This window comes from Tachypleus tridentatus, chromosome 11 (genome assembly GCF_004210375.1).
Source record: "Tachypleus tridentatus isolate NWPU-2018 chromosome 11, ASM421037v1, whole genome shotgun sequence".
Lineage (NCBI taxonomy): Eukaryota > Metazoa > Arthropoda > Merostomata > Xiphosura > Limulidae > Tachypleus > Tachypleus tridentatus.
The window spans coordinates 21,350,806-21,368,287 of NC_134835.1; the positions used below are offsets into that span (position 1 = coordinate 21,350,806).

Genomic DNA, 17,482 nt, shown 5'->3' on the forward strand with positions numbered 1-17,482 from the left:
GAAATATTTTTGATATAATAAGATATCTACCATCTTAAAATTGTTATCGCTTTGAGATTTTTATTTTCTTTCGTTGAAAAGAACCTTTACATTAGTAATACATGAACAATGATCACGTTGTTGTAGTCTTAATTCTGAGAGTTATATTTATTTTACTTTAACTATCATTGGCATATCTTCAAGCTCTTATAAAAAGTTTCTTGAAAGATTGGTTCAAATGGTAGTGACATGCGTGTCAAGAATGTTAAAGTGAAGTCCAACTTCCTCAAACAATTATTTTCGATATGACTAACAACACCTTTAAAACCTCGTTTTTATTCGTATAATTCTCTATACTTGAAAAAATTCCATGTAATCAGAAGTTAAGCTATGTAAAAATTGGACAAAAATACATATAAATCTTGTACATAACATGATATGGCATTATTTAAAAATAGTTAAAAGCCACATAGACATTTAGCACATGTACTAAATTTACTAAATGTTACTAACATTTTCAACAACATTTAGTGTTATATATTTACCATCTTTACATTATTAGAGTACTTACTCTCATTAAGGCAGTGAAGAAACTAAGGTTTAAGGTTTGAGATATGTTGCCTTCAAACACACTCTTCACTTTAGTTACAGATTCGTTATTAAAATGATATTAAAAAAAACCTTCTGGAGACAGATGTTACTTGTTGTCTGCTCCCTCTTTGAATGATATTTCAAAATAACATACAGATGTAGTTTGAATCTACTGTTTGGAACTTCCAGCTCTATTTCTTTGAAAACATTCTTCACAACACCGTGCTCTTATAAGATTCGGTTGAATATAATAATGATTTGTGAATGAATGGATCAATGCCGTCACAGAAACATTAAAAATATTTTTTGAATCATGTGAATAACAAAACATTAGAAAACAATGCCTTTTGTTATAATATAATGTTTAAAATATCTGCAATAATGGTATGTTAGTAACATTGAATTATACATTTATCTATAAATGTAATATGGGAATGATTTAATAAAAAGTAATTTTTACTTATATTTTATCTGAATTTAAAATGTATTTTAAATACGGCTGATATGAGTGTTAAAACTTTCATTAAAATAAAGTATAGAAAAAAGTTTCGACCTTCGTAGGTCATCTTCAGGTTAACCAAGACATGTGACCAGCAACGGTCAGTTCCAAACTCTCCTTGTCAACCCGAAAAATGACTTAGATGATCGAAACGTTGTTCTGTACTTTATTTTAATCAGAGTTTTAATACCCATAACAGCTGTCTTTAGAATACGATTTTACTTCAAGTGAATCTCACGTTATTATGAATGAGATCTGGAATTAATCAGAGATAAATCATTTTAGAACCAAATTTTAATAATCAAATTGACGAGAGTTTTAAAACTTAATAATTAAAGTTACAAGAATATAAAACATTTATTTGTTCGATACTCAGTTTAGCTATTCATAATATATTAAAAGAAATATTAAAAATAATATTAATATAAGCTGTAGCCTAAAAATTAAAATAAGAAATATCGTTGTGTCATTTCATTTTTAATACAAATAAAAATCCTCAGAACCTACATGTACGCCTCCACAGTGGCAACCGACGTGTCTTCGTTCTTGAAGCGCCAGAAACCGGGTTTCGATAACCGTGGTGAGGAGAGCATAGATAGCTCTTTGTGTAGCTTTGTTCTTAATTTAGAAGAACACGACTTACATTTATTGGTGAAAAGGAAAGACCAAATATTGAAAAACTTTATATCTTGTTTGATGCTATACATTTTAGAACTTATAGGACTGAGTATGTTCCAGTTGTTAGAAAGCTTGTACTATGGAGTTGAGGGGACATTGTTGACATCGTGGTTGTGAATGCGAGATATATTCAATGTTACAAGAGTAACTTATGAGCTGGCGACTAATGGCGTTGCCTTGAATATACCCTAGAGATGCATAGAGAGGATAACCATTATATATCTTGTCGCAAAATCTATATTCATCCACAACAAATCAAGTAAAAACGTAAAGCTATATTTTCTAGAGCTGTTCACATTTAACATACTACAGCTTGTAAGAAATTGAGAACATAATAATTTTTTAAAAGATGGCGATAAAATCGTTCTTGAAAATTTTAAACAACTGATATAAAGGGATATTAATAGTTTTATAACGACCTATCTAAATAAATAACTAAAAGTGTAAAATATATGCTTTTTAATTTATCTTTAATAAACGAAGAAACAGGGTAATAGTTATTAACACCCTTTTATACTAAACTTTCTATAGCAACCAGAAAAATGTTTATCAAAATAAAAAAAGTAGAAACCAAACAGTATTGTATCGTTCAGTCGCTATCATAAATCTCTTATATCTAACGATCTAATGGTCGTGTCCCCCAGTGTTAGAAACCAGATTTCGATACTCATAGTGGGCAGAGCACAGATAGTTCATTGTGTAGCTTTGTCCTTAAGCAACAACAACAGCAACAAGAAACATAGATAGGGACATGGAATTTTGGATAATCTTTGAAATGTACAAACAACCAAACGCGTTGCTACAAATTATTGTGTTATCACAAAAAGATCAAAAGATAAACCTGGCTTCTCGTCCTCAACACTCAAGGAGTGTTTGCTTAACCATTTAGTAGTAAACTCCAGCTGCTGTCCTACTATACGTAATGAGTACACGGGTCCAATTTCTAACGATCATCTTTAGCAGCACAATTTGATATCGTTGACCTTTCAAAACCTTTATGAATAAAGTCAAGTTTTTAAATTGCGTGTAAAGAGCTTTTCATCTACAGTTTTGGGAGGGAGAAAATTAGATGCTGCCTGTCTGGTTTTGTCCAATTTACAAAATATGAAACTAATGGAATATTGTCTTGCATTTACACGAAAACCGTAATGAAAGTAAAAAAAAATAACCACTGAAACAGCAGAAGTTTAATTCTGAAAACGAAATAGGGTTGAAGACATTCTCCGGAGAATAGAACGTCTTGCATGCCAATTTGCTTGGCATCATGTATTTGTTTCCATATTGTCATTTTTATCACATTAATTTTGGACTTGGGGCGGTATAGAGTCAATAAAAATGCTTTAATTCCAAATTAAAGAAAAAAACGTCTATAATTCATTACGGGCTTGTTCAGTTTTATCAGTCTTGATTGAGGTGATAAGATGAATCAGTATGAATATAACATTTTTATATTCCTAAAAGTAATGAAATCTGATCCATCAGGGACTATTAATTCTATAGGTGTATTATGCTTATGATCTAAAGCGTAAAAATTTGTACACTAAAATGTTTTGGAGAATGTAGGTATTTAATATTACATTATAGTAGAAAAACCTAAAATATGTAGTTTCACATATTACAAAATATTTTTTTACACAATACATTTGATATGAACAAAAAACATTAAAACATTTTGTCAAAGAAATATTTACTAATTACATTTTATATTAAATAGTAATTTGTGTGTGAGTGTTTTATTATGGGCAGGCCCAGTGGCCGACCTGCTCTGGCCAACGCAGAAAATCAAACCGAACGGGGTACAATAGAAAATAAACGCTGATTTCTATTATCCATATGACTATTTATATTTGTCATATTACACGAGACTTAGAATAGTCCAAGTATTTTTGTTTAAAATTTAGGTTTATATTTCAGTTAATATTGGTTACGACGATTGGTTTAACATTTTCCGTAGAATGCTCGGTATTGTCGGGGATTTTTATCAATACACTCCTTAGATTCGCTCAATACTTTCCGTAGAACGCTCGGCAGTTTCTGTGGAATCTCTGAAAACGTTCCACAGAAAGAATCGGTTCTTTCTGTTTACTCTCACTACCACTGATATCTTTGTTTCCTTCTGTTTCCCAGTTTAAAAAACGCTACCTATGTAACCAATTTAACCGTATTATAATAAATACTACATTTATTTTCGTACTTTTATACTGTTTCAAGTTTCTTAAAGTCAACAGCTTTTTTTTTTTTCTGCAGGAAAGGCGTAATGAAGGAAAACAACATTCTGTTTTCACTAGGATATTTGAGTAACATAAAACTTCAGTCTGTAGATAGAAATATAACTTCTCAAAGACTATATGTACCTATCCGTTACTATTTCTTAAAACTGATAGACGACGAATGATTGTGCAGATAGTGAACACTAAACACCTTCAACTTCTAGACTATTGTAATCTGACCGGTAATGGGATTTGACGATCACATTTAAAACACATTCACAATCCCAAATTTCACATCTACTGAATATATCGTAGGGATTCTAATCCCTCATTTTCGTATTAGCAAATGAACACAATCAGTACAACATAATACTAAATCTTATTCCACAAAGGTGGCATTATATTACCAGTAACTGTCACTATATCGTAACACAATATAAGTAGCTAAAGAAAGAAAATAACAATAAATTACCCATCATATTCTATAACAGTAAATGTATTTTACTGTTACCGAACTATGAAGACAGCTCCAAGTGAAGATCTCTTAATGAATTTTCAGAGGTATTTATTTCACAATGTGTATTGGATTACGGTACTCTGAGACCTTTACAATTAAACATGTATTTCGAATTTGAATGAAAACTTTAGAATATTATGGTAAAATTTAACAGTTTGTTTTAATTCAAACTTCCGTGTTTGATGTTAGTTATAAATCCTCGTTTAATATAAAATTAGGGTACAAACAGACACTATATAGCTTCCTTTATTAAATGACTATACCATAACCAGTTAAATTTTTGGTTTTTATCCCCACTATTAGGTCTCTGTGTTTGAAGAAGTATAGCACTACTTACTATAGTAAAATTCATCTGCTTAATATCAACTATAAAGTCTCCATTATTAAAAGGTTGGAGCACTGTCGGTTACAGTAAAAAGCGAATGATGTATAATTTATATGAAATATCAGTGAGTAAAGGTGTTTAATTTACACAGTTTCCTTTGAAGGTCTTCAAGAATTCAGTTAAATTGTAATGTTTTTAATGAATTTTGCGCCATGTTATCTGGGTTCGACTACAAGTGATAGACTAGAGGGAGGGAAGCTGGTCAACATCACTTAGTGGAAATTTCAAGGTTACTTTTGCACTAAAACAAAGGTGGAAATAACTGTTACATTATAACTTCTTAACGGTTGAAAGGGCGAACATATTTAGTAAAGCGATTAGAGCTCGTGACCCGTACATTGTTATCTGGGTTTTCTAACGAGCACGTGATACCAGATCTAAATGTTAATAAACGACATAGTCAAATAGAACATAAACTATGTTAACTGTCAGTCTACTAGCTACTTATCTTATTCGTTGTTATTAATGTTCAATCACTTCCTAGTATATAAAGGATCTGGTAAAATAATGTTGTGAGTTTTGTAATAATAAAGAGAAAAGCTTGAAGTTTAAAAGCTAAATATTAGTATATATTGTATAATAGGCTTATAACCGTATCTTTCTACAAGGTTTCTTTCCTTATTAGAAGAGAAAATTTTACTTTATATGATTCAGGCTACATTAAAACTAGAATATGTAAGAAAATATTATAATACTACATAAATCTATACCATAATTCCTATTTACACCCTAAAAGTATTATTAAATATTTTGTAATAGTTTCTGTGTTAGCGTGAATCAAAAATTCTATAGTGATTTCAGTCCTAGTATGGATCAACCGTTTTATAATAAATGTATTCTTAGTGTCGATTAAAATTTTTTTTAAGTTGCAGCATGGATTAAATAATATAAAATAATTTACGTTTTAGCATAAATTAACCGTTCTTAAGAGTTTCAGTCATGACAAGGATTATTACTTTGTTACGTTTCATTTTTAGCGTGGATTAAACTATGTAATATTTCAACTATCAACGTGAATTACAACTTTTAATAGATCATTCTTTAGTATTATCATTACACATGTAATAATTTAATTCTTACTATGGATTACAATTTTGTATTTATTTCAGTATTACCATACCTTAATAGTTTCTAAACGTTTTAGTCTTAGTATGGTAATAACTTTTGTCTCTTATATAGTTTTGGTACTGGAAATCGAACAGTCCATAGACATAGATATATTTTAATTTTCTTTAACCGATGACACGATTTAAACTTTTTCAAATTGTATATTAAAAGCACAGCGAGCTGATTTTTTAGAATGTTATTATCTATCTTCTTTCTTTATAGTTAAATTTTGTAAGTTCAAACTTTATATTTTTCGGTCATTAAAAAACAAGAAAACATTTAAAATTATATAGGAAAAAGTGATTCACTGAAATTCTACACTTGGAACTGAAAATCACTGTGAGTTAAGATATTTGATACGGTATTTTCCCTTGTTTCATTATATCCACTTAAACACCTCCAACGGTTCGGTTGTACAAGGTAATTAACAAGAGCACGCTCTCTATATTCAACAATAAAACACTCAATAAAGGATGGTTTCAGGGTTAGTAGAAATTCAATGCCACACAGACTGTTAAACCTTTAGCTGTGGTAAAAGGTGGAAAATCCCTACTCACGTGGGTTTTACTGGCCAGCTGGAGATGGTGTTTTTTATTTTTAATGATACAGTTATTCTCTGTCAAGTCGTGACTAACATGTCCTTTGTCTTTATCTATTAGTATTAAAATATGGTGAAAGTTGGAAAAGAACCAATTTTTTGAAAGATTCAAAACTTGTACATGTGTTCGCAAGAAGAATATCCAAGCATGTGATTTAAACCTGTTTGAGATACGTCAAAACTCCATAAATACTTTCTTGCCAGGACATCCAGTACAATATTGTCCCATTTACGTCTGATCTTCGAGTTGATTTATTGTAATCAGCTCGCATAATCAATTTGTTTAGGTAGGTAAACGTATACTGTTGTATCGGTAACGTTTGTGAAAGTACTATTTCAATAACTTCTCACTCGTTTCTGTCATAATGAATATCGATAGTCTCTGATGTTATCACATAACTCACAAATCAGGTTTAATTCATTTTTCTCACAAAATGATTTATATCATTTTCTTGGTTTAATACTATGTTTCTTATTGCTAAACGATACTTAAAAATGTATTTACTAAACTCTGTCAATAACTTACGTTATCTGTTTGTTTTGTAGAAATTATATTTTTTTTCTTTCTTTATATTAAAACTGAAATACATTATCGATACAAACATATATATATACATATAATATTACTTTAAGTTTTTTGACCACATTAGTTCATGAGGAACTCGAACTTGAGCTTTCTTAGTTTAATTTTAAAATGTCTTAATATAACATATGTTTCACGTTCGTTATAAGAGTCAAATATAAATAACATTGAGCGACCTTTAGTCTAGCATCAGTATACAAGTGAAAAGATAAATTTTATTAACAGTTTTCCAAGTAAGATCAGACCCGACCAGAACTATGGGGAAAGCTGTGAAAAGTTTAGTAGGCGTTTTTGCTCTTTTATTGTTACTCGATAATGTCCGATCATGGAAAAGTAGTGAAGGACATGGAAGGAGCAGCCATTTGAGTTCTGGATTTGGCGGATACGATGGATATGGCTCACATGGAGGAGGAAGAAGATCTGGAGGTGGTTTCGGTAAAGGTGGTGGTTTTGGTGGAGGTTTTGGAGCAGGCGGTGGTGGTGGTGGTAGTGGCGGAGGAGGTGGTTATGGTGGAGGTTATGGAGGAGGCGGTGGATTTGGAGGAGGTTTGGGTGGAGGAGGCGGTGGATTTGGAAGAGGTTTGGGCGGAGGAGGAGGAGGATTTAAAGGGTTCAGAAGAGGTGGTGGAGGATATCGACGTGGAGGTGGTTCTTGTGGATCTTGTGGGTAAGTTTGTAGCTAAAACGTTGTTGAAATTCAAACCTGCATGGGACTACAAATACGAAACCTCTGTTAAAATAGGCTCGAAATAGGGGAGTAAACCTCATATTAACTTTACCAGATAGGATAATAAATCAATTAAACCTTAAGAACATTGTGAAACTCTCGAAAACCAGTTTAGGTCGGCCAGAGGACAATTTTCAAGTATTCATCACTATTAGATATCGAGTATCAATGCATTATATCATGCTAAGTCAGAAAAGATCTTGAAAAAAAATTTATTAAACAACATGTTATGAATTGTCGTGTTAACTAAACATATGACATAATTCAGTTTAATATCATAACGAAGACAATAACAGACACCGGTAAATTTAAATCAAACAACAAAGAACTTTAAAATATTTAATCAAAAACTAAATTTAACAATGCTAAATATTAACTGTTTATCATACAGGATTGTAAGTTATAGAACTTGTTAATCAGTGGTCAATATTTTACATTTCCTGTGTTTTATCTTTTAAATAACATGATAATCATGTATAAAAATGTAAACGAAGTACAGATGAGCATGATAAAATTGATGAAAAAAGTATTCAAATAAATAATTTAATCGTTGGAAATTTACATTACAATACAGACCGGTAAACTATTTACAATTGTAATGCATACAAAAATATATGATATCACAACTGAAAAAAAGTGATCACAAGAAAAATCAAAACTATATTGACTGGGTTATAAGTAAAACAAAGTGTGGAAGATTATCGAAAATTGTGTTAGTTAATTAAACATAAGCTAATGGAACTAAGACGTGTTAATAACATTCTGTTTTAAAGATTAAAAGTCCGCAGAAGATAATAGTGAAACCAAATATTTGACAACGTTCAAAATACAATTGAAATATATTTGTTAATTACAGTTATATAAATATCTACAGTAGTTCACTATTACTAGTCCTCTTCTCCATTTACTTTACTTACAGAAGTTCTTTAAGTCAGGTAACTTGATGTAAAAGATGTGGATTTCTGGACAAGGTGAACCAAAGCTATAACTCATGGTTTTATATTCATTGTTACTAGATATTTTAGTTCTCTTTACAGTTAAGAAAATTATTAGAATGAATTCAAAATATATCTCATGATGTTTTATAAGAACTTATTTGTTAATTACTGTTGTTTCTTTTCTTCAGTCATTGATGGTAACAGTGAACTTTCAAACAAACTACTTTCTCACCTTGCTGAAGCAGGAGCTACGTGTGGTTTTCTGTTGAAAAATCATATGTTTTCTGTCTTTGATATTTACTTAATGATTTATTGTCATTTTAATTTTATAAACAACTAAAGAAGTTTCAATAAATACATGACAAGTTTATTTATTCTCATTCATTTCTTAGTGTATAAGATTCGTTTAACTTTTCGTAATTAATAGTAGAAACAGAGAGACAATAACTTTATATAAATCTGACACTAATTGTTTATTAATATAACAAAGCGTTACTCGGATAACTTTGTATAAATATAGCACTATCAAAGTGGATTAATTAATAAAACATAATTAATAGTACAAACACCTAATGTTACCTATTAATTTTATCACGGAACATAATGTCATATGCATTTACAGTATCAAAATATGTTGTACATGAAAAGTAAAAAAAAAAGACAGAAATAAATTACATGGTTAACAATTAATTTCTTGAAGTTTTGACTAACTGGTAAAACTGTTGAATATTATCAATGCAGTAAACTTTTATTTCGTCTTATCACTTTATCATTAGTAGATAAAACCATATTGCATGAACAAAATATAAGACGAAAAATGTGAAACCATCAATTTCATTTTATCATTAATCTGTGTGTGTAATCATACGAAGTGAAGACAATATAGGACGAGTTATAATAAAGTGGAACATGGACAACTTTTACTTGCATGCTGCGCAGATAAAGAGTTACATTTGAACAACTATTGTTGTAAATTATTGACTCCAGTAATGTTAACACATGTGGTGGATTAAACTTTTTGTCGAAACAACACACACTATACAATGTTATAAATCTAAGGCTAATAGATCATTAATATAACAAAACGTTACTATTATAACTTTATATAAATATGACACTGACAAAATAGATTAATTAATAAAGCGTTAATAGGATAATCTTTCATAAGTCTAACACTAACGTTCCTCGATGGCACAGCGGCAAGTCTTTTGATTTACAACAGTAAATTCAGCGGATACAACATCTCTCGGTGTCGGTGAAAACAGCAGATAACGTGATGGGGCTTTGCTTTTAGAAAACACACCCACACTCTAACATTAACAAAATAGATTAATCTAAAAAAATGATTACTACGATGGCTTTATATAAACATGGCAGTTTGAAAGTAGATTTACTTAACAATACATTATAAGGATAATTTTATATAAATACGGCACGAAAAAGTGAACTCATTAATAAAACATTAGTAGGATAACTTTAGATTAAAAACAATACACGAGTTCCAAAACATCAGAAATAATTTAATTTCAAAATAAACACAATGTTACGACTAGTAACAGCTTCAAAGTAATCTAATACAATAGAACGTCATAATGTTCTCATATCTCTGTATACAGTATTTTTTTTATATTATTTGTTTTTATTCCAGGTGATACAATGGACGACGTTCATAAATTCTTTATAGTTTGCATGTGGTTCTCTAGATCTATACGTGTTTACAAATACTCGGTGCTTGATTTTATTAAGAGATAAAACCCTCACTTACATGCTCTTGTTAAAGTCAACAATGAATCTCGTGATTTTGATATTGTGTTAGACCAACAATAAAAGAAATTTCACAAGCTAAAAACTTACTGTCTGAGAAAAAAAATTAATTTAAACAATAAGGATATAGAAGTTTTATTTAGTAAAAAAATATATATGAATATTTATTTGAATAAAACGTATATAACAAATGGAATATAAATACAGAAATATAAAATATATGTTTTGAAGTGTTAAAAATTAATTCAATGTTTACATTTTCAAATTAACACGTGATTAAGTAATAAATTCTTTGAGTTAATTGTATGTAGATGTGTAGGTATGTTGTATAGATTCTTCTACAGAGATAATTACAAATGTCTTTGAATAGAAATAGTTCAGAAAGTTAAACCTACTATGTGCTAACGATGAGGAGAGGACCAGACTAACTCTAAATTAATAAGATGTACATCACGAGAAAAAGTCCGTCTACATGTTCTTGCAGAAATGTTGCCCCAATCCTAAAGTCTGGTGCATTAACCTGAACAATGAACGGCTTTTGGAAATGTGGCATTTTAAGAAATGAGTAGTTTTCCAACAACGCACACTCCATTATCCTCTTGATACATATACAAAGAGCTGATTTTCATCTGAATAATAAACTCGTTTCTGTAAAGGCGGTACTGTAATTTCTGGATGGAAAATATGATGGCCAGGCACTCTCGTTTAATTGAAGAATAGTTATTCTCACAACTCAACGTCTTTTCGTTGATGTACATTATGAGAAAAAGTCCGTCTACATGTTTTTGTATAAATGTTTCCCCAATCCCAGAGTCCGATGCATCAATATGAACAATGAACGGCTTTTTTGTAGTGTGGTATTCTAAGAAATGAGTAGTTTTCCAACACGTTCTTCATCTTGTGTAATGCCACTTGCTGTGGTTGTTTAAACTTCATCTTCTTGGTTTGGCCTGAAGTCAGTGGTGCAGTGACGTCAGTGAAGGTTGAGTTGGACTTCTTATAGTATTCCCGTAATCCAGATACAATCTGACTTGTTGCTTGGACATTGGAGCTTGTGCATCTTGAATGTGGGTTACTTTTCCTTTTCTATGCCTACCCATGGTCGCCAACCTCGAATCCAATAAAGAATAACACAAAATATGTTATGTACGTCTGAGAGTCAAACCTGCTGCTCTCATCCAAACAGTTTTATTCAAGTATTCATTTTATGTTGCTGTGTGGGTCAACACGTCATCCACATACTGCTAAGCGTTGTTGGTCTTTTGCAGCGTCTTCTGCATCGTGTGTTTAATTGTAGCTGCTGATTTGATTAATCGACATGGCTTCCTATTAAACTTGCAGCATCTAACTAGTGTCACAAAAGCTGTCTTCACTTTCGATTCTATCTGTTAATAACTTTTACTGGCTTCATCTTTTTTTTGTCATGATAGCATCTGGGTTGCCCTTAATTTGAAAATCTACTTTTGTCACTATGTGCTTCCAAAAATGCATGCAGAAGATGATTGATTCATACATTTTCTTCACTATAACCTCTGGTGAATAGTGGGCTGTATTCGAAGGCTCAATGATTCCAGTTAACCTATCATCACATAGAGCATATGATATGGCTTAGTCTTGGCTAGATCTTTGACCTGGTAATCAATTGATACTGCCTGTAGGTACCTGTCCCAGCCAAAAGTCTCTCCCGACATATGTTTAGTATGCTCTTTTACACTGTTGACTCTCTCACATAAAATATAAAACTACAAAGTTGATTACATCTGAAGTTGTACAGGATGGTAGAAAGCTGCTTAGTGTTGATGATTTTGCAAATTTCTTTAATCGTTTATGAGATACACTGGGTCTTTATGTTTTAGAAAGTCTATTCTGCAGAACACTTCCTGGAGGGCTTTTGCTACTGTTTCTAAGAAACTTAAACCAAATATATATCAATAGAAGAAATGGCGTCTATTTCATTCAACAATGTAGAAAGGAACAACTAACTCCTAACTTCTAAAGGTAAAAACTATCAAAAAAGTTAAATCAATGCACAAACATTATCCAAAATATACAGAAAAAAACTACTTAAAGCCATGTTGAACACGAAATACAAAGAGCTACATGACTTATAGAACCAAAAAAAATGAACCTAAAACATCAACTGCCATGCTGTATTAAACCAGAGATTTACGGACTTATACAACGAAACATAAACCAAATCAACACTAGGAATGACAGAGACAGAAGGATCTGATACAACAAAAACTAGAAAAACTTAGATGCAAACAACAGAAAAGACACCAACACGACAAACCGTTGACTGACCTCATAATTAACAGATCCGACCGACAATTAAATACAGGCGAGATATATCTACTTAACAAAGGACTCAACTTCGCACAAGCACCTAGGTACATTCCAACCTTAGAAATTAAAACATGTTTAGAAGACCTAGCCAGGAGACTAGTGATACTTTCCACAGAAAATAAAAACAAGAAAACAACCAAAAACAACCAACAGAAAGAAGACAACTTTGACAATTTTATTGACATCCAATAGCCAAACTTCTCTGTCTCTTCTCTTCTCTCTTTCTCTATGTCTTGTTGTTGTTTCACAAACTCTTGTAGATCACTATATTTAAGCTCATGTCATTTGTCCCTCTCTATACACTTATCAAATTAAACTGACATGGTTATATAGTGTGACCGCCACTTTTATAACATATTTTTATACAGCACAGCTGTAAATATATAGGTCTATTTGCTACTATTAATGATGTCTACTTCTACTACTCCCTACAAGTATAGATCCTGGCTGTCTGGGTGGCTCACCGCTTGTACATTTTATTTATTTCGATGTATTTTTTACAGTATCTAGTTGTTACTTCTTAGCGACAAAGATCACACGTACCACTTCTTTTAAAATAATATATATTAACACACGTGAAACGTATACATAAATCTTCGTCACAAAACAATTTGACAAGACCAATTCTTCTTCTACTGTGTTATTACAATACAATATGTCACATGCTCTCTTTCAAAAATCGCCACTACGGCTGTTTGTTACCAGAGATATATCTTTATTTAAATATCTATTTTTTTTGTAAAAATCAACACTTTAGAACACAACTGACAAGATAAATTATTTTTTCTTTACTCTATTGTTAAAATACAGTTTGTCTTAACTTCACTTTAAAAATTGACATTTTGCACTCTTTATGGCTAAAATAACAATCACACATTCTAGGTCTATCTATCGAACTAAACTTATGGCGTATATTTGTACTCCGACAGAAGTTTATAGCATTCCACACACACTACTAAATATTATGATGCAATATCATCAATTGTTGATTTCATACAACAAGTGGCTTGCCTACTTCATACATCAGCGGACTTATCGACTTTTAACAACGGATGACTTGTTTATTCTATATAACATCTCACTTGATTATTTCACATAACGTTTGACTTGCTTGCTTCACAAAATATGTGACTCGTTTCCTTACGTTACACATCAGCTGTTACACAACTTGCCTGCTTTACACAACAGCTGATTCTCTTTTCTTTACGTAACAATTGACTCTCGTTTACTTTAAAGAACAGGTAATTCGTTTATTTTACACAAGTGTCGACTTTCATTTATCTGACAGCCAATGATTCTCCACTACTTTACACAACAGTTGACTCGCCTGTTTCACAAAAGAGCTGATTTCTGTTTACTCCACATAATAACAGATTCCTATTTCCTCCAACAAACAGCTGATTTTCGTTCACTTCAAATAACACTTGGCTTATCTATTCACACAACGGTTCACTCAAATATTCACACGACAGATGATTTCTAATCACTATATAAAACAGGTGACTTACACAACAATTGATTTCTGTTTCCTCGTATGTCACCTATTAAAGCAGCAGCTTGTTTCTGTGTACTCTTTTTAACAGATGACTCCTTGCTCTTTTAACCAAAAGTTCGTTTTCCTTTTATGCCATATAACATAGAACGGTATATCTCTGTTTTCTCAGCATAATAATGTTTTAGTTTTTTACAGTTGTGAAATTGAGTCCGCTGTACACTTTCTATTACTAAAGGTTACGTTCGCCCTCTTAGCCTGGCATGGCCAAGCGCGTAAGGCGTGCGACTCGTAATCCGAGGGTCGCGGGTTCGCGCCCGCGTCGCGCTAAACACGCTCGCCCTCCCAGCCGTGGGGGTGTATAATGTTACGGTCAATCCCACTATTCGTTGGTAAAAGAGCAGCCCAAGAGTTGGCGGTGGGTGGTGATGACTAGCTGCCTTCCCTCTAGTCTTACACTACTAAATTAGGGACGGCTAGCACAGATAGCCCTCGAGTAGCTTTGTGCGAAATTCCAAAACAAACAAACTTTCGCCCTCTGTAGTTAAAAAAAGTAATAACGATATCAATTAAAACTATTAATTTATGAATCAAAGTAAAATGAAGGAAACAAATAATGTATTAAACATGTAGTTATCTACCTTATGTTTGAGATTCAAGAATATTTTTATGGTGCTTAATAATAATGTTCTAATTAGCCTTACTGAAATTTATATGTGTTATATTCATGTTTTCACACGATCGTGTAAGCTTTAAAACAAAGCTCAAAACGTGAATACTAACTACGTCTATTAACAGTTTCATTAGTAGTAGTTCCATCTCACTGATGAAAGTAAACTTATGTATGTGTTATCATTCGTTAGTAACAACAAATGTTTTCAGAGAATTTTAAGTTCAATAACTAATTCGCTTGTGATGTAAGTTATGCTCGGCATGGACAGGTGGATTAAGGTGTTCGACTCCTCACCGAAGGTTTGAGAGTTCGAATCCCCATCGCACTGAACTTGTTCGCCCTTTCAGAAGTGAGGGCGTTAAAATGTGTTGTTAAAAGAGTAGCCAGGACTAGCTAGCTACCTTCTCTCTAGCTTTATACCGCTGAAAGGCTCGGCATGGCCAAGGGTGTTAAGATGTGCGACTCGTAATCTCAGGGTCGCGGATTCGCATTCCCGTCGCGCCATACATGCTCGTCCTTTCAGTCGTTGGGACGTTATAAAGTGATGGTGAATCCCACTATTCGTTTGTAAAAGTGTAAAAGAGTAGCTAGCCGAAGAGTTGGCGGTGGGTGGTGATGACTAGCTGCTTTCCCTCTAGTTTTACACTGCTAAATTAGGGACGGCTAGCACAGATAGACCTCTAGTAGCTTTGTGCGAAATTAAAAAAAACAAAACAAACAGTATACATTTATATTAGGAAAGGCTAGCGCAGACAGCGCTCTGAAATAAGTAAGATATTAGATCGCCATCTGTTAACATATTCAGGAAATTAAGAAATATTTTCTTTGTCTATAAAATACGTTGAGTAAAACTGTAATTTGGGTTAATCCAATTATGACAAAAGAAAGAAATTAAAAGCTATAATAAAACAAAAAATTACAAACTAAATTCGGCCCACAAGATTTAAACAACGCTTATTTTATAAACAAAAGTTAAAGAATAAAACGATTTAAAAATTGTGGTAAATATTTATATTTTCCGTAACTTATGTCGTGAGTTAAGTTTATGGTTTTATTTATCTTATCTGAATGCTAACTACTTTACAATATTCATAGTTTGAATAAATCCTGTTAATTTATTCTGTATAGATATACATATATACATATAGAATTATACACATAAGTGTAAAAACACAGGTATTGTTAATTTTTTAAAGATATTTGAGGAAATACAATGAACTCCTTGAAATCGCATGCTAACATATTTTCAAGAATATTATATTATGAGTTACACAAAGGAAAAAACATACCAAATAAAACAAAAATGAACAAAAGAAATAAAGGTGGAAAAAAGATGAATATATTGTAAAACGAGGATTCATAATTTTCAGAGTCAAGAGTTGATTTACTTTCAATTTACTTTGCAAATTTTCCTTGAAAACAAAAATATTAGTTGTATATATTTCACCCAAACACCTATCGAGAAGTAAAACTCTGAAATAAACAGTTAGGTTTTCTTCATTCTTGTTATGCTTCTTGAAACCTAAAGTAGAAACCTGAATCATTTTCTGACAAAAGGATATCAAACAATTAATGTTTTCAAGGGTTGTTTTCAGGTACCATTAATGGAAAATATCGTAAACAGGTTTGACAAAAATTATATATTTATATCATTTTATTTCTCTTATGTAAGGAGAATTAGGAACACTTAATTCTAAAAACAATCAACGACGTTGTATCAAGACACACGATTAGTGTGTCGTGTGACGAAAACAACCTACACTGAGTGTTCTAAACCACAGTGATAGTTTATTGAAACTCCGCTTACTTTAAATTGGACTGTAGTAATCAAAACTAAGTCATTTTATCGGTGTAATTGGTGTAGTGAACACATATTTCGTATACCCAATTTCAAGGCAATCGAGTAAGAAATACAGGAGATTTGGTGTAAGATTTGGTCTACATTGTGCCCACAACGTCAAATCTATTTATCAAAATCAACTCAATTTTTACCAAAAGTTTTTATATGAAATTTTCATGTGCTCTTATTTGTATGTGATGTGTATTTTTAACAATAGAGGTAACTTACCAGCAACTTTCCAGCGGCATATTCTACGGACTTAGAAAGCTAGTAATCGATACCTGGGGTGGGCAGAGCACACATAGCCCATTGTGTAGTTTTGAGCTTAACTTCAAACAAGAACTTTATAAACATCACTAACGGATAAAAATAGACAGGATGTCTCTGACTACGAACTCATGAGTCTTGATGAACCTTGTTTTTATACTTTTGTAAAGACAAAATAGCGTGGTTATCTCCTGTCAAAAGCACTTGACTGTGAGTTGCATATGGAGTTAAAGCAACAAAGATTATATTTTTTCTGTTTATTAGACTGAATTCGTTTTGCTGTATCTT

General features: G+C 31.8%; 1 protein-coding gene across 2 annotated transcripts; it reads left to right on the forward strand.

Annotated features, from left to right (window-relative positions):
- Nucleotides 1-6,766: 6,766 nt before the first annotated feature.
- LOC143231442 (uncharacterized) lies at nucleotides 6,767-9,182 on the forward strand. Of its 2 annotated transcripts, XM_076465981.1 has the most exons (3): nucleotides 6,767-6,851; nucleotides 7,373-7,814; nucleotides 9,001-9,182. In XM_076465981.1, exons 2-3 carry the CDS (start codon nucleotides 7,405-7,407, stop codon nucleotides 9,005-9,007), a joined length of 417 nt encoding a protein of 138 aa, XP_076322096.1. In that variant the 5' UTR covers nucleotides 6,767-6,851; nucleotides 7,373-7,404; the 3' UTR covers nucleotides 9,008-9,182. The 2 variants fall into 2 exon arrangements, with proteins under 2 accessions (XP_076322096.1, XP_076322095.1); XM_076465980.1 differs by lacking the exon at nucleotides 6,767-6,851 and having other exon boundaries at nucleotides 7,395-7,814.
- The last annotated feature ends 8,300 nt before the right edge of the window (nucleotides 9,183-17,482 follow it).

Coding starts and splice junctions, on each gene's coding strand:
- LOC143231442 (XM_076465980.1), top strand. CDS start 7,535: ATGGATATGGCTCACATGGAGGAGGAAGAAGATCTGGAGGTGGTTTCG. Junction 7,815..9,000: donor GGTTCTTGTGGATCTTGTGG/GTAAGTTTGTAG, acceptor TCTTTTCTTCAG/TCATTGATGGTAACAGTGAA.